Consider the following 21,695-nt stretch of genomic DNA (forward strand, 5'->3'; position numbering starts at 1 on the left):
CTAAGAAGTAATTTACACTAGGAAGACAAAAGCACATAAAATCATCAAGCTAATGAAAGCCCATTATTCAGAATCCTTCACAAAATCAAAATACAGTTAACTTAATTTTATGAATATTTTCAGTGCTTTTAACAGCACCTGGATAAGGAGCAGCTGTGAAGATAAAACATTATGCCATAATGCTTTATGATCATAAATCTCATCTGTGTGTTTCCACTCTCATTTAATTTTATATCATTTCAGGCAATGGGACTGCATATTTCCATGAGCTGCATTCCATTCATCAGATAATCTTTAGGAGGGAAATACCATCAGTGTATTAGAAGAGTTACTGGTATGAAAAAAGTAGGTATAATAGAGTTTTGTGCTTTGGGGAATAATGGGGAATAAAAATAACATAGTAATTATTTGAGGAATAAAAATAACAGCTCCGCTTACAGGCAACAGAGAGACTTCAGTCATAATGTATGTGGTGTGGTGCGGTATTCTCTATTATTAGCCCTGCATGGCACTGCTAAAGAGAAATGGTGGCAAGTCAGGACTAATATAACAGGAACTGGAGTATTTGTAATTCCCTCCTCAGCATCTGTTGCATAAAATGTAATTTGCTCATTTGTACAAGCTGTGCTTCTTTAGAGGCAATCTCCAAATCCATTTTTTTGGATGTACCTGCCCTAATTTTCACAATTTGAATGTGGCCCAAAATAGCTTGCATTTAGGTTTCACATAATTTGAGGATTCTGCAGTGTGCAAACTGTTTATTTAAATTACATAAAATACAAAGCAACACAGGGGTATGAGTGATCGGAAAGTCTGAAAACAAAGAATTCAAAGAGGATTTTTGTTGGGTTTGTTTTTGTTTGGTTTTTTTTTTTTTTTTTTTGGTTGGTTGGTTTTGTTTTTTTTTTTTGGTTTTTTTTGGGTTTTTTTTGTTTTTTTTTTTTTTCAAGAGGCAGAGCTCTCAAATCACCAGGAGGAATATTAAGGAAAGCAGTTAATATGTAGTTAAAGGAATCGTAATGCATATGAACATATGTTGTTTTACCTAATTTTGATCAACTTAAAAGTAAAAATATCTTTATTCTTTCAGTTGGGTTTAACACACCATCTGGTTTAATTATTCCTTAGGTAGCACACCATAAAGTTAATAGTAACAGTACTGTTAAGCCAATCAAAAAGAACATTTCTGATGTGATTTTTCACCAAGGATGTTTCTCTTAAACCCATTGACTATAAGGTCAATGTAATAAGCTTTTGCATAAGGATTATGTTACTGCCAGTGCTTGACAGATGTTAGTTGCGAATAATCACCTCTCAATTGACTCAAATCTGCTTACTAAGTGAAAGAATTTAATCATAATCTAAAGTGTTCCTTTAATCTAGAATTTTGGGCAAATTTTTCATTTAAAAGTTGTTGAGAAACTATAACAACATTAGAACCCAAAAATCCTACAGGATTGTCTACTAAAACGAAATAAACTGGAGTTTATAAAAGTCATGTTGATTAAAGAGACAGAATTCTAAAGCTAATCTCAGTCCCCATTTCAGCAAAGAAAGATGAAGCCTTCAGAAGCCCAGTGAGCCTTCTGAAATCCACTTCTTTGATCAACTAAGCAAGTGAAATATAGAGTGTTCATTATTCATTGTAATACCAGAGGAACAGTAGAGATTTAGGGATTCGCTTCAACATCTTTGAGTTGAAAAGTGACTTCAATCAGTTTTGCATAATCCCAATTTTAAGGAGTTTCTAGTGAAGTTCACCATTCCACTCCTGCTGATTTTCAACAGGCTTAATTATTGTTTAAAAATTTAGCTAGAAATTGCTTCATGTTGTTTATCTTCAGAAGTATTATTAAAAAAAGAAAAAGAATGCTGTAACAAATTCCCATAAAACTGAATGCTTCCTTATGGTCCCAAAAAACCTGTTTCTGAACTGACCAGAAAATTATAAGGGGCTATAGAACAGAATTTCATCTCAACAGGTTTATAAGAATTACTTTATCAAACACACAGTATGCTATCCTTAATTTATCAAAAGAAAGGGAGAAGATCTAGAATACATTACATGAGTGCTTGATATTATTATCATAATATACATTTCCATTTAAAGATGTAGTATTATATGTTCTCATTTCCTATTCCAGACTTTAGCTATGTGTGTGATAAAAAATGCTACATGGTGATCATGAATTAACAAACCAGATATCAGTCATACTGAAAAAAAGACCACATTAAATCACTTTAATGTCGCAATTAATCAGTGTTTTCCCAATTCCTATACTTTGCTGCCCATTGTCACAGTGTACAATTTATGGCATAGTACTGCCATTCTAAATCACACCAGTTACAGTGGAGTCCAGTGATCCCAGGAAATACAAGAGGCAAAAAAATAACTTAATTTCTTAACAGCCATGCTAAATGGAGTTAATGGAATTAAATTTTCATTTACTAAATGCCCCTAAATCTCATTCAACTGCAGACTCCCTGAGCACAAAACAGCTTGGGAATGGAGAACTTGAGACATAAGTGTCCTATAGCCCTGTTCTGTCCTTAGATTTCCCTAAGTACACATTTGCAGCTACCTCTGTATGTATTGGGCTGAATAAATGGTTGATGCAACCAAGTAAATTTGTTCCTCTGTTTCAGCATAAATAAAGAACTGAACTAAATAGAACTATAACCCATAAAATGATTAAATCACATCAAGATAACTCTGGGTACCTAAATGTGTCTTCTCAACAGAAGAAACATTACACAAAAGACATGGATCTCTCCCAGGACTTTGGGGAAGTCCTATAGATAAGAACATACCATATTGATGAACAGAAGTCATTCCATCTGTAATATAAAACTTGCATTTAAAAAGTCTTATCAAACAGTCCAAGGGAGTTAATCAACTTGTCAGAGATATCAGGAGATGAAGACAGTAATCCATAGGTAATTCCATGATTAAGTGAATATTTATTGGAAGGCATAATCTCAGCCACATGATCCTACACATTCTTATGCAGCCACAGCACTCAAGGAAGCTATCTGTCTGAAACCAATTTGACCAAAAGAGTCAGCAGACAAACAGAAGTCTACATGAGATCTCTTCAAGTAATCAAATCAGGTGCCTTGGTACCACAGGTCCCTATGTAATAAAATACTGTTCCTAAATCAATTTAATCCACTTCCACTTAGTCCTGAACCATTTTTCCAAATGTCCACTTATTTTTCTCCCTAGTTCAGTATGAGTTTCTGAATAACAGAAATTATTCATGGCTTTGCTAATCAAGGCTAAACTATGATGTCTATAGTGACATTAATGCTTCTCTATTTTCTAATTCACCTTGGGGTCACACATCTTTTTCACAATTCCAGTAATGATTCTACAAATTCTACATACAGAGACTATTACAACAGCTATCTGATTGTATATATAAAAGAAAATTCTTAATACTTTTCATTTAGTAGGAAGCAGCTGTACTCTTTACTATGTGGAGAACAGGAGGGGAAACAGCTGTTTAAAAAGTAGCAACATTTGTAGTGAAAAATGGCGTCAACTTTGGGAATGATTGATGTTGCCAGTAGATTGTTTGAAAATTACCAGCAAAGCATTGACATAAAATGCATTAAAATTCCGTAGACTTTTAAGTACTTTTCAATGTGAAAATTAATTATAATTATTAATTGTTGGTCTGTTCACACATATTAGTGGTCAAGAATACACAACTGCAGCTTAAAATAAATTCTTCAGTCACTCACTGGTAGCTGTGACTAGAAGCTACCTAAACGTATCAGGAAACTTGCAAAAGGGAGCCTTGAAGTATAAACAGAAAGTTACCACTTCATCCCTTTCTATCATTATTTCTTTTTCATTGCAAGTTCTCATAACTTGATCAATGAAACAAGGTACCCAAAATTATTATGGGTTTTTTACCATCAGTTTTCTAAGTGAAGAACTACATAGTTGAGGAACAAAAGATGCACTGGGATTTAGTGAAGACTAAGCCTTACCCTATTCTTTTTGTTCCCATGTCAATCCAGTAAAAGAAAATATCAATAGCTTTTCTTCTATTTCAATAAGTGTACTATTCTTTAAAAATGAGATCAAACTAATTATTTTCCTGTAGAGAATCTGACACAATATTTTCTAATTAGTGAAGTACCTGTTTTTCTGTAAACACAGTTACAAGACATAGATGTCAAGTTTTAATGTGCATGTGCAGAAACGTACATTTATGTAACTCAGAAAGACTGGTCATTTGATTATGACTGCTGGACAAGCATTAAAAGTACTAAATCATGCAACACTTTGATGTCTCAGTGCTGGACATGTTATCAGCTGCTGGCCAAAATCTGATCAACTTTTTCTAAGCAAAATATTCAGTAAAGTAGTAAAAAACCCTTCTGTCTAATACCACCTGTCAGCTGGGCTTCAGACCAGGCCACTAGCCTGAGACAGCACCTGTGGCTCTGCTGGATGACCTCTGCATTGTAGGTAAAAGGAAGACAGTCATATCAATTCTAATAGACTTGGCACCTTTGATATAGCTGATCTCCAAATACTCCAACTTTCATCCCAAAGACGGTTGCAGACAGCAAACACTAACAGCCTGAAATTGCTCCTCCCATTTTTCTCAAACCATAAACATGGGAAAGTATCATTCATTTTCTCTACCATCTTCAGACTCTCACAGTGGTTGCACTCCTCCTACTTACTTTTCATCAGGATCTAGATCTGCTAAGTGCAAGAAGCAGAATCCACACACAGCATTCAAGTCTACCCTGCATCAAGTATGAACACGAACAAATTCTGTAAAAATCTCCTGTTTAGAGAAAAGGTGGTGAGAACCAGATCCAGGAAGGCCAAAACAATGCGTGAAGCATGACACAAGTGCTCACAAAAACCTTTCTCTTGAATAATTTCCATTTACAAATAGATTTGTGGCATTAAAACAGGTCATAGCTTCAAAGATACATTTTCTTCCTCATCTTTGGCTCAGATACCATGGAATCAAAAAATGTTTCCCTGGATTTCATCTGAGATTTACTGGAACTTATCCAAGCATGGATTGGTCCTGGTGAACTAGTCAGCCATTTCTCCAGATCTGCACTGCATGTATGAAAGGAGGAGGGAACTGTGATTTTATGTGGAAATGAAGTTTCAAAGGAGACAAAATTCAAAAGAACCAACTAAGTAATAAAAATATCTACAAAGATTACTTCAAACTTTCAAAGACCTACACCAGTCCATGAAAATAACTCCTGTACTCATTTGCATTCCAAGAAAACAATTATGTTTGTCATTCTTCACAATGAAGTGTAAGCAACAAAAAATTTTATGATGGTATTAGCATCATTGTGATACTAATTCCCACAAGATTAATAGAATACAAATCCAATTTATTCAGATTAATTTACCTTCATTTTCTTCTTTTACACACAAAATAGAAAGACTCCTATAAATTAATTGAGCTATTTATTCTCCAAAGGAGAGAAAGGGACATGCTTGTTGGCAGTGTTTTATGAACCTGAAAGGTAATGGGGCCCATAAAACTCTTTGACACATGTTTTTGAGCTTCACATAATTAGTCTGTACCTCATACTTGAAGTGTAAAAAAAGACTAGTTTCTTTTGCCTGATCATCTACCAACCAAATTTCCTGCTTACATATGTCATAGATTTTTACTCCCTTCTCTTTAAAAAAGTAATATTTAAGTTCATTGAGGTAGTACATCTTTTATAAAAGGCAAAAATAGCAGTTGCGTTATGTCTATCCTCTAAAATCAGACACCACAACCACTCTTTTTCAATGTTATTGAAAACATATGAAGAAAATGAAGTCAAGTTCAGAAACATGTTACTGTACAATCAATATTCTTCATGGAAAATTGAGATTCATCTTCTTGAATTAATTGAGATTCTTCTGTTCTTCACAGAAGAGTGTCTGGGCATTAGAACGGGCTGCCCAGAGAGCTGGTGGAGTCACCCTCCCTGGAGATGTTTAATAAAACTCTGGACATGGCACTTACGGCCAAGGTCTAGTTGGCCAGGTGGTGTAAGGTCATAAGTTGGACTGGATGATCTCAAAATTCTTTTCCAACCTTAATAATTCTATAATTCTGTGTGAACTTACATAGACCTGTTTTTTTTCATCTGTATAGAATCTAGTCAGGCAATGGGGAAGAAAATCTACTATAAAATGAGGCTTATGCTGTGTGTACATGGACTCAGTACAGATGGAATAACTCTCCAAAATAGCTGTAGGAACAAAAGATACTAATTTCTGGTATTCGTAAAGTTTCACATTTAGATGAAAAATTTTTACATGTGATATAGAAACTAAAATGAACAGAGAACTAAAGCACATTTAAAGTAATACCTCAAAGCTACATTTAGAAACCTAGCTTTTTTCAAAATAAGCTGTATACTTAATTTCAACAGAGTAAGTGATATAAAATAATATGTATCTTGATATTATCTGCATGTGTTTCTTATGTGGAAGCTCTTCTTCCTTTGTTTATTCTACTGGCTCTGACAGCACTGCAAATTTCCAATGTGTTGTTTCAATATTAGTCATCTTAAATCCAAGTAAAGTCTTCTCTTTTCACCATTAGTACTCTTTCATCATCTGCAATTGATTTAAAGAAAGGCTTTTCAACTGTTTACATAAAATAAATCATTCCTAATCTTGTGTACTTAAAACTTGCTCAAATTCCTTGTTTTTAGGAAATAAACATTGTGGTATTATTCCTGGAATAATATAAACTGTTAATATATGTCGGTATTAAATGTATCAAAAAACATGCATTCTGTCTGAGAACAGTCCCAGCAAGAACTACTTTCAATGCGAGAGAAAATACACTTTTATGGTTATCACTATTGTGTTTTATAGATGCAAGCACTGCAACATTTCATGAGTCTTGCGGCCAAGATTCCTGTTAAGTGTACATAGCAAGTAAATGAATTTGCCAATACACATTCTGTAAGATCTTGATTTTCCTGTCTCTCAGCTAAAATACTACAAAAGGTAGGAATGAACATTTTGACAGATTGTAACCACTTTAATTCCTGCACTACAACAGTTCTCGCATTGAGCAAGGAGGTAGAAGTGTATGTTCTCAGCAGGCACAGCTTCCTGACTAGCAGCAATGCTTCAGACTCAGGTGCCTGTGGGAAAGACCAAGAGAGACACATTTCTTTCCAATGAAGCAAAACTAAAGTGGATGATCCAGAGTATCAAATGGTCTTCTCATATGTGTATCCCTCTGCTTATTTTGTTTTTATCTGAACTGTGAAAGTCTGTCAGCAAAAATATGTTGAAGTGAATAGGAGACCAAGACAGGAGGAGAAAAAAAAGAGATATCCATATGATAAGGGAGACGTAGGTAAGAGGAAAAGCAACCAACACACAGATAAGCCTCAGTGTGGATTCAGAAGCTTTCATTATTTAATGACAGAATTTTCTCTGACAGTTCTCTATTACATGTACCTGATTTAATTCAAAACTTTACTCCTCCATTATTTCTTTAAATGTGTATTTTTTCCTTCTAAATAAAGTTAAATTAAAAATTGAAATAGAAGCAAAAACGCCCAACTCATGGCCTATCTCTGATCTTCCATATAAGAAAAAAAAGTGCAGATTTAGAGATGTATGGAAAAAATGCTACATTTTGATCACTTACGTTCAGCTACAGTGTTACACTGTTACATTAAATATGTGAATTTATAGTATTATAGACTGAGAAGAGTAAATTAGAGCAAAGTAAGAACACAAAATTGGTCAAAATCATACTTCAGAAATGTTGCTATTTGACTTTACAAGAGTTCTGTAATTCTCATTCCACATGCTTTATGTCACCATCACCTTCAAACAAAGACCAAAACCAACTAGCTATGATTTAAGTTCTAGCTTTCTGACACCCACCTTTAAGACAGTTGTTTCTGTTCCTGGAAAAATGGATACTATTTGGCTAAACCATAGGTGTCCTTTGTCACATGAAACATATAGGAACTCAGTAATATTGACAGCCATCTGAAATTCAGGGGCTCTTGTCATGACAACTGATACATAACCATCACATCTACCAGGGCTCTCCAGAATCCTGGCAACCTAAAAGGCTTGTTCAAAGTACATGCACTGAAACAGAACGCATATTTTTTCCTCAGTACTTCAGTACCACGCTTCTGTGTATAATCATATCTGTTGCTTAATATACTTCCAAAATAATTGAAAACAGCAGAAGAAAACTTAAACTAAATTCTAACAAGGTACTTAGACTCAAGACTACAGTATGCTGTATCACAGACTTTATAATTGGGCTCAGAGAACCTGATGTAGAAAAAAAAAAAACAACATAAAAAAACTCAATTCTCAAATCACTGCAGATCTAGCAGTTGGGAGAAAAATTCTCTACACATATATCAAGTTAATTTGTCTGAGAAGCCACTGACAAACTGTGATTCACATAGCAGTACCTGTCATGCCAACTAACAGAAAAGCACTTCAGAAAGTGGCAAGACAAACAGTAGGGGCAATTCACCTGACCTTAGATAAGAAAAATAAGGAAGCAAAACTGAAAAATATGAAAGATAGAAAACTAATGTTGGAACTCAATGCCAACACTGAACACTAAATTCAAAAAGAAGCCCTCAGGAAGGAAATGTTTATCATTTATTATAAACAGTGAAAGGAATTGGGAATGTGCTCTAATCAGATAATGTAGGAGATGTTTTCTTGTGTTCTTTGATGAAGACAAAAAAAAAAAAAAAAAACAAAACCCTATAATTTCCAGGAAATTTACTAAGAAAACTAGACAGGTGCATTATTTGATATTTGTGTCAATGCTTAAATTAAAATACTACAGGAAAAGATTAGTTTCACTCTGTGAAGTTGAGGATTCTAAAGCACATCCTTTTCCTCTATAAAGAGATTAATTATTAGAGAAAACAATAGACAGTGATTCTTAATACTACCTATTGTCAGTACAATGTCAATCCTATAAAGCCAGTATAATATTTATGCCAAAGAATATTCCAATGTGTACCTACAATATGCCAATGTATACCTACATTGCCATCAAATGTCAGGGCTAATTTTTAGCAGTAGCTGGGAGGGGGCATGCCTAGGACAGAGAGATTATTCCATATCACCTGAGGTCCTTGCCAGGTGAAGGGGAAAGCACTCTCACTTCTGGGGAGAAGGGGTTCCTTCTGGTCAAGAAAACATGGCAGGGGAACTGTCAGGTCTTGTTTATTCTCATAGAGTCCACAGTGAACATTTTTGCACGTGAATCACTCTCTTTTGCATACTTTTATTATCATTGTTACTTTTATTATCATTGTCACTGTTCACTTCTTATATAATTTCTGTTTCCAGTAAATTGTTCTTCTCTCAACCCATAATGTCTTGTGCCTTCAACAGGAGGTGGGGTGGAGGGGGAACAGCATTTGGGGTCTTTTAGTGAGAGTACTAAATTGGAGAATACCATTTCTAAACCATATCGAGTAAGGCATTCCACATTTGTAGGAAGGATTAAGGTAGAAATCTCTAGTTACACAGGCAGTACAAACAGAACTGAACAGCTTTAAGACAAAGAATTCATGAAGATATATTTACTGTGAAAAAAAGGTGAAAAGCAATATATTCTTTGAACAAAAACATATTTATAAAACAATGAGCTACAGAAGGCAACAAATCTCTCCAGATGAAAAGGACTGTAGAAATAGCACTTACACTGAAGAATGGAGAACTGGAGGAACATCTCGGGTCATAAAGCCCAATATCCTCTCAAAAATAACCACATAACATTTTTCATACTAAGCTTTTATTTTCTTCATATCTGCTTTTATATTCAGGGTAAGCATTTCAGGTCTTCTTTGCCCCTGCAGCTTCTTATAAACGTGTACAAATTGTTCACCTTTAAACCTTTTCTTACCTAAGTCAGTAGTAGATAAAGGTGTTTCAAATGTTTTAACCACACTATAAAAGTTTGCATGGTGAAAATGTGTTCAATATTGCTTCATATGGAAGAGGCTTAAAAAAGAGAAAAAAGGAATGGTAAAGCTAATAGCCTTTGGTACACACTGAAGTTCACATAGGTTCCAGCTTCTGGGGGAAGACAGTATTTTTAGAGTCTCCAGAATGTGACAATACTGGCAAAGAAACTGGAGAACTTGCAGTAAGACAAAATATTGCAAAAAATATTTGGGATTAAAACTGTTTGCAAAGATGTCTTCAGAAAATCCCAGTAATTTATGCCAACTACATCCCTCAAATTGTACAAATCCTTTGCTGCATTAATTCAATACCTTGACCTAGAGTCTTAATCAATCTGTATCACAAGCCCATTTTTCTGTGTTTTCCTTTCCTATAGAAATACTGAACCAGTTACTTGGCATTAAACATGTTAATATTAAATGTGGGCCTTGGAAATGGGAAAAGCAACATCCTAAAGATGCTGTAATGATGGACTGGATGAATATGATAACATATATGTTAAAATCTTAGCAAGTTGTCTATCTGCCAACAAAAACAAGCACTCCTGCAGCACGATTTACATCAAACTCTAATCTTTACCATGTATCTTAAAAAGGTCACATGAACTGCACTGTGAAAATGTATAAACATTTTTTTTTCACTGACTTTAAAATGAGATTATAGTAAATATAGATGACTACACTGCAGAAATCTAAAGTAAGCAAAGATCTGTCCTGTTCAGATGAAATTATTTGTCAGCTGTTTCTTTTAATCTATAAGGATCTGACTTTCAGAACATATATATATGGGTTTGGTGGTTTTGTTTGTTTGCTTTCCAGCTGGAGCTGATAACTTAAAATGAAAATATCTGTGAAAGTTCTTTAAAATGATATCTTAGAAGAATCATTATTCCAGATAATATGCTCTGCAAGCACATGTCAGGTCACATGCTTTAGAGCAGGCAATTTCATCAAAATTATTACCTTTCAAATCAAATATCAAATTTTAAAATTTTTATTTTTATTTTAAATATTGATATGTTTTTAATGAGCACATATATGCACATAACCATATATACTCTCACCCTAGAATGAATGTTCAATAGAGCATTACTGACAAGTAGATACTTAGAAAGCTCTGTAAAACCTTTCTGATATTTTTTCAACAAAATTATTTTCAATAATAATTCAGATTACTATATTAGTTCAATTCAGGAAAGAATTTTCTATTTTTTATGATTCAAGCTGATAAAGAGAACTACATTGGAATTTGTTCAGTATACAAAGTAAATAATAGAAACAGCCACATTTCTTTTAGGTTGCACACAAGAAAAGTGTCTACCCAAGGTCTAATTAAGTAGAAGGGTCATTTTGGCTCAAAATACAAGAAACCAGTGAACCCCTTCAGTAATGCAAGAGAATGCTATCAGTAACAGGTAAACTCTCAATATCTGTTATACTTGTATTTGTTTAATTTAAAGCAAGAGAAAAAATGTCATAGACTGGTTTGGGTTGGAAAGGACCCTTTAAGATTATCTAGTTCCAACTCCCGCTACCATGGGCAGAAGCACCTTCCACTAGACCAGGTTGCTCAAAGCCCCAACCAGCCCGATCTTGAACACTTCTAGAGACTGGGCATCCACAGCTTCTCTGGGCAACCTGTGCCAGTGCCTCATCACCTTCACAGTCAAAGACTTCTTATGTCCCATGTGAATCTACTCTTTCAGTTTAAATTATTGCTCTTTGTCCTGTCGCTACAGGCTCTGGTAAAACATCTCTTTCCATTTTTCTCAAGTATTCTCAAGCCTTCTTGATATACTGCAAGGTTGTAACTAAGGAATCCCCTAAGCTTTCTCTTCTCCAGGCTGAATAACTCTACCACTCTTTATTGGTCTTCATAGGCTTCAGCCCCCTGATCACTTCTGTGTGCTTCCTCCAGGTCTGCCAGAAGAAGTGCCAGAAGCCACTGTTCCCACAGCATTTCAACATTCTTGCATTCAACTGAACCATTTATTGAACAGCACAACTGCTTAGCTTAAACCCATCTCTGTCATCTGGCTAAGATGTTCTGCCAAAGTTTGCACTGGTCTAGTTCAATGGAAAAATTAAATATCCACTAAAAGGAATATTGACAGCTGAAAGCCTGAAGAGTGATAGAGGTATCCAGGGTTAAAGGTATCTCTATTCGTCAGTTTATCATCTCTTAGAACACATTTGTCAAGATCAGCATTATAAGATAATCAGAAAAAAAAAAGAGTTCCAAGAGCAAAGGTCAAAGCCACCATAAATTATACTAGGACTAGCAAGAACTCAGAAAGAATTCCCATGCACTTTTTGTTAGACTTCATTTCATATGTAGTTATTTTTTTTCCATATGTAGTGATTTCTCCTTTCTGTAAGAATTAAGGACCCTTCTCTCAGATGACACATAACAGAAACATCAGGTTCTAAAGCTATGCTTAAAGTTGGTCAGTACAATTCTCCCCTACAATGGATGAAAAAACAGGAATTAACCCAATAAATAAAACTTGCAATCTGAAATATTTCCAATCTTGTAGGCATTCTGCTCTGTGCTTTTAGTCTGGGCTGTTTCTGGTACAGAAAAATACAAACAGGACACATCTGTTAATTATGTTCTGGAATTAACCTCCACACAAAACAAAAACAGAGGCAGTCCCACTACCAGACCTTCCAAACACTAGAATGAACAATGGGGTCATAGCATAAATTGTTACTGTCAGTTGCAGGCAAAGGCAGAAGGATATGTTTTTATGTAAGGTATGTGATCCTAAAAACATTGTAAGATCCCGCCCTGTTAAAACACTTTCCTGTTGGAAGAGCAGGATATAACAGTGGAGGAGGATTCTTGAAGCTAAGGGTCAGATAAAGGCATGAGTTAACTCAGGTTGCAAGAGAATGAGGCAGCCCAGGAGTGGGACCTTTTATTCAGCCATTTAATGATAGGAGAAGGGGCAATATTTCAAAGCATTAGTAGCTTCAAACTGAAAGAGGGGAGGTTTAGATTAGATATTAGAATGAACCTCCTTAATGTGAGTGCATTGAGGAACTGGAACAGGTTGCTCAGAAAAGTTCTCATGCCTGGAACTGCTCAACATCAGGCTGAATGGGGCTCTGAGCAACTTGGTCGAGAGGAAGGTGGCCCTGACCATGGCAGGGGGTTTGGGACTAGCTGACCATTAAAGGTCCTTTCCATCACATAACATTCCACGATTTTATGAGGCAGAAATATACAAAATAAACAAACATATATAAACAAATTAAAAACCCATCAGAACTATAAATGTCACACCAACCTACAGCCTTGAAAGACACTATAACAAGAAAAATTTAAGGTCTCTCTACATATAGTTTCTATTTTGTCCAACAACAAGATACAACTTGGCAAAATAAATAACACTTTCTTCTAGAGAAGCAACTTCCTTATTGCTGTACTGCTCCACAAAGAGAAGTGTTAGGACATGCAAAAGCACATATGATATTCAGTAACTGGATGCTACTCAGGAGAAAACCAGAGGGGTTGTTGCTCAGAGACCCTTTTAAAAAATAGTCATACTCCTCACTTCAGTTAGATGATTTCCTCTTATCTGAGAGCAATCAAGTGTTTGAAGAAGCAGTCCATTCAGAGATCAAAATAATACACAGGCCACACAGTTTGGAAGAGATCCAAAGATCATCACATAAATGCAAAACCCTCTACCATTTTACTTGTTATTCATGAACAGTCCTTTTTTGAAAAACATGCACAAATTCTTTGAAATAAACCTCCATACCAAAAATATTGGAAAACATAATCTAAATACGGTTCATATATTTTCAAATAGTCACCACGTAACATTTTCCTATTTGTAGGGCTAACATAAAAGCATGAAGAGATGACTTTCAAAACATTGACAATAAGCAAATTTGCCAACCATCTGTCCAAAAAGCAGTCTAACTTAGACTTAAACACAGAGAAAAAAAAAAAAAAATAGATTCCCAGCCCAGCAGTGGAACAACACACTTGATCAACCATGAGATCAAGCATGGAAACATTATAGTTTGCAACAAAGAATATGCAGACCAGGAAGATTGTGGCTAATCAAACCTGCCTGGATTTGCCTATATATCTAAAACTTCCATATGAAGCTCAGTATCCAAGTGCATTTTTGAGTTATTGACAACATTCCATGCACACCTCTAATAAATAATATTTGACATGCCAGATGCTGGACTAGCTGTCAATGTGGTTTTTTTTCATGTAATAGCCTTATGGCTAGAGCACTCTCTAAGAAAGCAATAAACACTTTAAAAACTGAGATATTTCATGCCATCCTCTTCTAGCAGAGAAGAATGAGTGGGCAAATACCCACCCCTAAGGGCTAGGCTCAGTGAAGGTCTTTCTACTACTTCGTCAGTGGCACCAGTAAGGAAAGACCAAAAGATTAACGGGACCCCAGTAAAAGAAAATCTAATCCAGCTCATGCTTACACCCTTAGCTGGAGCAGCAGAGCTCTACTCCATGGCCCCAGTACTGTTTTCATAGTATATGGTAATGTTATGTGTATATGGGATAATTCGTGCATATAAAAATGTTAGATGTATCTTATATATATATTGGTAAGAAACACCCTGATAAAAGATTTTTAAGCACACAAGTCAGTGTCAGGGATTGCATCACAGTTTCGAAAACACCTGGACAAGAGGAAGGAGAACCTCATTTACAAACGAATTAACATAGCCGGCCCAGAGATGGGTCATTCCCCAGGGTGATTCGAGGAACTCCCGGACGATGAATATGCGATAAATATCTGAGATTGAGATAGCCAGAGCCATCACTGAGATACATCTCAACACCGGACCCCAGGAACATGATCATGGATGTTCATCACTCCCCGGACATGGTTTTGTTCAGCTGGTCGCAGAGAAAGAACTCCACATGAATATGTGCAGTCCTGAAAGGAAGAAAAGGGACTCTGCCTCGGGCAGGAAAAATCGTATAGAAACTGCTCGGGTAGGACAGTCGTCGTGAAACATAGGGGACCCTCTGCTGTAGCAGTCAGACCTGTGTCTCACCCAGCATCGATACCCGGGCTCAGCATTGACCTTTTTTGACTGGATTGTAGCTATCTGGGACCGAATTTCAGTCGCATAATAAAAATCTATTTTTATTAAATATTAAATTTAGCTCAATTAATTTTTACTTATAACAGTAAGAAAAAATAGTACATTACATAAAGAGCACAAAAAAAACTGTCAAAGAGGTCTCAATCTCTGTCCTGTCAATCCTGCTGAAAGATATAGAATACTTCTCTACCACATATTTAATTGAAAATATCCATTTTCTTCTAGTTTCTCTGCCCTACCTACTTCCCATTATCCATCCACATCAGTGGTTATACTTGCAGTGGAAGTATGAATTGCCAGAATTCAAACACATTTGAGAAATTGTAATGGTGCTTACTTAGCCTTTGACTTACTTAGCCAAATTCAATATTCAAAGCAGTAAGAAGACATTTCTTGTGTTGATGCCAAGGACTTCTATGTAATACATCATCTGGACAGGATACAGCACAACTGGTGAGACAATCTCAGTGTCGATTTGGTACTCACATTGACAGCTAGTATGTTGTAGAAGCCATCAAGTTCTAAGCACTGGTTTTATCACAAAAATTGAGTCTGCTTCAAAAGGAGCAACTGGGACAGTACATAAAGAAACAGAATTTTAATATTTTATTTTTCCTATTTAATGTCATAAAGGCATTATTTTTCCTTTCTATATACAAATTAGACGGAAAAAAGTTTGACTTACGACAGTTGCTCTCTATGTTACATCCTGCAGAGTCTGGGAAAAATACATACAGAGTGATTCTTGCAGAAAATATAATAAAGTTGCAGATCAAGTAAACAGATTTTTTAAAAATCTGTGGCTTTCAGTTTTGAAAACAGAAGGGTCCTGAATGATAACAAACCAATAACAGGAGCTGTAGGCTTTCATTCAGAGCTAAATGGGCAGTGACCATTTACCATCTAACAGCTGTTCGGTAGCCTGTGCATGATGACATAGTAGCCCCTGTTGTAGAAGTGGCCAGATGACAGTCACAGTTAATTGCCATTCCTGCTGTCAGTCTCAAAAAAGGAAACAATAAGACCTGGAGACCATAGTAGCCCATGTCTTTTAGATAGAAAGCAACTCTAGAACAGGACAATGAAAAGGTATTTCTTAAAGGTATTTCTACAATATGTAGAAGGATCTCAATTTAATAAAGGTTAATATAATATAGCTAATACAGTATTTTTCATGGTTTAACTCCACCCAGGAACTCAGCCCCAGGTAGCTGCTCACTCACTCCCCATAAGCAAGACTGGGGAAAGAATCAGAAAGGTAAAAGCTAGAAAATGCATGGGTTGAGAGAAAGACAGTTTAATAGGGAAAGCAAAAGTCATGCACACAGGCATAGCAAAACAAGAAATTAATTCATCCCTTCCCATGGGCAAGCAGGTATTCAGCTATCTCCAGGAAAGCAGGGCTGGGCTCCATCACGTATAACAATGACTTAAAAGATGAACACCATCACTCCAAACCTCCCCTCCTTCTACCCCCCGTTTTGTATGCTGAGCATGATGGCACATGGTCTGGAATATCCCTTTGGTCAGTAGGGGTCACCTGCCCTGACTGTGTCTCCTCCTAACCTGCCATGTACCTGCAGTTTCCTCACCAGTGTGGCAATAAGGAAAGCAGAAAAGGCCTTGGCTCTGTGTAAGCCCTGCTCAGCAACAGCAAAATTATCTCTGTATTATGTTAGGGGAAATACTTTGCATTCTGGATTTTTAGATTCTTTTTTCCATAGTAAGCATAAATGCTGGTTTTTATACTGTTCTCTTCCATACACTGTACTCAAAGCAAGGAGGTCAGTGTTCCAAGTACCATTCTGTTTAGGTAGCTCCTTTCAAAAAAACCCATTTACTCACCCTCAGAAGTATTACCTTAATGGAACACTAGAGCATGGGGCTCTAGTGTTCAACTCCTTAGGCTTAGAAAACAGTATAAAAAAGAAAAAGTAAAAGCTTGAAAGGAAAAGTAACAGCCATAACTTTGCTAAAAGCTGATTCCTATATTGCTTAAAAAGTTGCCATTTACACATAAAAAGCTTTTCAGTATTTACATCAAAGTCAACTGAATAAATGCACTAAAAAGTAGTTCCAGATCAAAACTACGTCATTTAGATTCCTGATGTAGCAGGCAGCTGTGATACTACATAGAACTTCCTTAATTTGACAAAACTTTCTAGCATGAACAGAAATGCATTCTCCAGTTATAAAGAAAAAAAAAAAAAAACAAAAAAAAACCATAACAACAAACCTATTCATTTTACCTTTAAAAGAATAGAAGACACAACGTGAGGTATTCACTGTAGGTACTTCCCTCTGGTTTACTACTGTTTATTAAGCAAGTATGCAAGATACATGTCTGGAATCAAAAACAACTCTTTTAATTCTGAATTGCCATGAAGGTGGCCACCCTCTACCAGGAGAGCCTTCTGAGGCTGTTTTTGCAATTAATGATGCTTCTGCTTAGTAAAATAACTCCTTCTTGGTCACACCAAGGACCATAAACAGCCTATTTCTACTACTTTGGTTTTGTCTTCCCCTGTTGACAGCCTATCAAATCAGACCATTTTCCTTCAGATGGAGAATATTACATTATATTTATCACTATAGCAACTAACCTAATTGATTTGATGCAGGTTTCTCTTCCACCATAGGATGGAGCCATTATCCCTAAGTATAATCTAAACATTTAAGAAAGAAGAAATTGTCAGTTTATCATTTTACCACATCAGTAGGAATATAATTGGGCTTCATATTCTAAAGGATAAATGAAAGTCTAATGGGTTGTACATGTACATCCAGAACATTCTTTATAAATATGTTTATCTGTCAAGTGGAACTTAAAGTATGGTGTTTACTGGCTGCTCCCAGTAATAGGGATGACTATTGTACAACAAATATACTTCCAGAAACTAAGATTCATGAAGTAATTAAAAGGAGAAGCAATGTTCAAATAATTGATTCAGAAATAAGCTTTGTCAGACTAACAGATTAAAAATGGAAATAGGCAAGATACATCAAAAATTGTATTTACAGTATTATTAAGAAAGGAAAAATGGAAAAGTTCTTTTCCAGATTTTGTTTTGGAGGCTGCAGGGTGTTTTCATTAGAATGATACAATGAGATAATAAAATATTAGGTTCCTGAAATTAGTATGATAATATATTCACCTTTATTGTTATACATCCATATACCTGGCAATAAGGTGTGGGGGAAAATAGAGACCACCTTACATAGTCAAAATATTTCCTTTTACTTCCTATGAAATATGGCAATCCTGTTATTTTAAAAGTATTTTTAAAAGTTATCACGTACCCCCCAACACCCAAATTTGCTTTTCTTCAAAAACAGGCATCAGACAAAAAAAACCCTGATTAAACTCTAGCTGATTTTTAAGATAATTTATAACATCTTAAGTGCTGCTTTACCTAGAAATATTGCTTTTTAACAGAGCACAAACCATTTTTTTCAATGTCTCAAATACTACCACTAGAGAAAATGTTCATGATGCTTCATTAACATTTGGAATTGCAATTGTCAAATCAGTGAAGTATTACATAAATGGTGGAGTGTTTTGACACTGCATATTTTAAGCAGCATGGTGCTTTTCAGTGGTATATGAAATGAAGAGTGTACTGCATATTTGAGGAACACTGTCTACACTGGTTGAAAGAAATAATTAGAAACTGATCTTTAAGCACACTAGAAAATGTCTTCAGATTATCAGCCAACATTTGCATTTTTCATCAGTAAACAATGCAAAAAAAAAACAATGAAACAATTATGTTCAATTCAAACAATATGTAACAATTCAAATGGATGACTACATTCCTTAGGATAAAATATTGTCAAAATTCTCATCTCTGAAAATAAGTAATTTTTAAAGTGTCAGAGTTCATGGTTGACTCTTTTTGAGGCCATGCTGATTGAAAATATATGCACAGAAGATCTCATATCTTCTCATAAGAAGCCTGTGATGCTTTGGACACTTCTAACACAAACTTAACAAAATATTTCCTATCACTAATACTAAACTGAATTTCTTTGCACTTGAATTATTCATTCTGTAATATACACTCCCATGATACAATAAATTATTTTATAACTCACTATGTTGTTTAATGTTGAATATAACATTATGTAAAAAATTATATTATTTAAAATGCATCCTCTTTACTATGATTTTATTAGTGAGAAGTGTAATGCAAAATGTGCAAAATTGCAAAAAAAAAAAACCCAAAATATGTTATTCTTTTTGGCATAATTCACTTTCAGTGTCATCAGTATAAAGGACCCCTGTAATATGCAAAACAGAAGTGAATGAAAGGTTCTCCTAACCAATTACAATCTTGTTTCAAAAAAAAACCCAGAACACATACATAGAAAAATGGTCAGTGTAATATAGTTGGAGGAAATGGAATAGAGGGTTAAGAAATGCAGCAGGTATGCTCCTGCAAACCAGCATCTATTTCCTATTCATCATAGCCTACACCTATTACAGCTCAACAAGGCAAGCCTTGTACAAAATCTTTTATGCTACAGATAATGAAAACAATATGCACCATGGGTAAATTACAGACCCCATTCAGCTCAGGGTGGGAAAACACAGTGTAGATTCATTTTGGCAAAGCTGTGTGGGTCCTTCCTGATAGATTGCGTTTCCTTTTTTTTTTTTTTTTTTTTTTTTTTATTATAGCGTAAAAACTGCTTTTTCTATTCTCTTTGCAAGTTTCCTACTCTGGTGCTATAGACTTACTTGCATTCCCTAACTTGAGGTGTGGGCATTAACTCCACTTTAGATTATATAACTGCTTGAAAATTATTCTTGCTGAAAGTAAAACAAACAAAAATGACCAAAAACAAACAAAAAAAAAAAAGCAGGAAAAAATAAAGACCTTTAAAAGTATTTATAGTCCAAGTACTTGATTCTTACAGATACCTTATCTGCAACACTTTAATTAATGGAAAAATCTATCAAGCCTGAAAAAAGAATATAAAAACTCTACTGATAACCTGAGATGCAGCTCTAAAACTGGCAACATGGACTTTCTAAACTGGTGAGGATATGCCAAGATTTGCTCTTATGGAATTTCAGAGAATCACATATGATCCCAGGGATGTTAAGACATCTGTCACTTGATGAAGTATGTGCTTCCTAAAAGAATGAACATAAGCAAACCAGCTCCGCTTCATGGAAGGTGGACAGAGTTAGGAGAGCATGTATGTGGAGGGAACAGCCTCAGAGGAATCTGACAATAAAGAGTGAACAGTGGATCAGGGCTACTACTGCTAGAAAGTTTGTTTCTGAAATCCAAGAGATGTTATTGTTTGGACTGGAAATGCCACATTCACAACCTAAGGACATCTCACTCTCCTGAGAAGCAGCAGTATTAAAGTGCCAGTCTACCTGCTGTGCCATAGGGGAGTGGGGAAAGATGTGCTGAGGAGCAAGTCTAAGGCACAGTACCTGTGCCTGCCAGCTTCAGAGCTTGGCCTTCGCCTGAAGTGTTACCTCACATGAGAAGGGTGTGGATTTACGCCCAGCAAAAGCACCAGGACAAACATGTACTTACTGCAGTAAGCGATTAGGAGACTAGCCAGGATCATGATAGCCCAGAAAGTTGAGGACATGCTTGGCAAGGCGCTGGCATCTTTCCTACTGCTTCTCCTGGGAGATGGAGCCATTGAAGCCACTTCCCCGGTGGGGGGGAAAGTCAGACAGTTTCACCAGCCAGCTCTCCCCTTGACTGATGGCCTTGCTCCACGTGTAATCCTCAAGGAAGGCATCTTCCAACGACTCTGCTGTTCATCATCAGCAACATGGTCCTGTTGTAGGAATCATCTTCCAGCCAGAAAGCCAAGGCGACTCTAATACACGCGGGGCTTGGGAACAGCGGCCACAGCCAGTTTTCCTCCTGTCACTGTGGTGGGATGCACTAACATAGAGGGTTTCACTGCGGCTGGGATGCCTCGCGTGGTACTGAGCTTCAAAGATGTGCCACGAACGAGCCTCTTTATTTTTTTCTTTTCTGTTTTTAATTTGCAGAAGTTGTTCCGCTTGCCGTCCTTCCCCCTGCCTCCCCCTCCCCGGGGGCAGTCCCCGCAGGCGGAGCGCGGGCCCCGGCGGTGCTAACGCGGCGCCTCCCCCGCCCGCTCGCGGCTCTACGGCGACCCCCGCTCAGGGCACCGCCGCCCCCCAGCCCAGGCCAGCATGGCCGCGGGGGCCACCGAGGGGCGAGGGCAGCCCGGCGCCACCACCGCCCGCTCCGCCGGGCAGCTCCGCGCAGAGAGGGCGACCAGCGCCCCGGCCCAGCGCCCGCAGGGCGAGGACAGCCCCGTCCCCCCACGGCCTGTCCAGCCTGAGCTCCCCTCCCGACCGGTCCTGCTGCTCGACGGCGCGGAGGCGCGGGATGCGGCCGGGACACTTTAGGCGGAGGGTCAGCAGCGGGTCTCCTCCTCTCCGTGCGCCGCCCGCTCCGCTCTCAGGCTCTGCCGCTACAGCAGCGCTGCCCCTTCAAGTAAAGGGAAGCGGGAGGAGGAGGAGGGGGCCGGCGGTCACGCCCACAGGTGCTCAGCGCTCCGAGCAGAGCGGTCCTTCCCCTCGCCGCTCCGCTCGTGCGTCC

The 21,695-nt window shown here is 37.0% G+C and overlaps 1 protein-coding gene across 3 annotated transcripts in view; it reads right to left on the minus strand.

The window, feature by feature from the left end:
* The window catches only part of TAFA5 (TAFA chemokine like family member 5), a 403,321-nt gene extending 382,217 nt beyond the window's left edge, over positions 1–21,104 (minus strand). For all 3 annotated transcript variants that reach the window (XM_053943951.1, XM_053943953.1, XM_053943950.1), the window contains exon 1: positions 20,646–21,104. In XM_053943951.1, the coding sequence (XP_053799926.1) occupies positions 20,646–20,757 (112 nt within the window). In that variant the 5' untranslated portion in view covers positions 20,758–21,104. The remainder of the gene's footprint in view (positions 1–20,645) is intronic.
* Between the last annotated feature and the right edge of the window lie 591 nt (positions 21,105–21,695).

This window comes from Vidua chalybeata, chromosome 5 (genome assembly GCF_026979565.1).
Source record: "Vidua chalybeata isolate OUT-0048 chromosome 5, bVidCha1 merged haplotype, whole genome shotgun sequence".
Taxonomy (NCBI): Eukaryota; Metazoa; Chordata; class Aves; order Passeriformes; family Viduidae; genus Vidua; species Vidua chalybeata.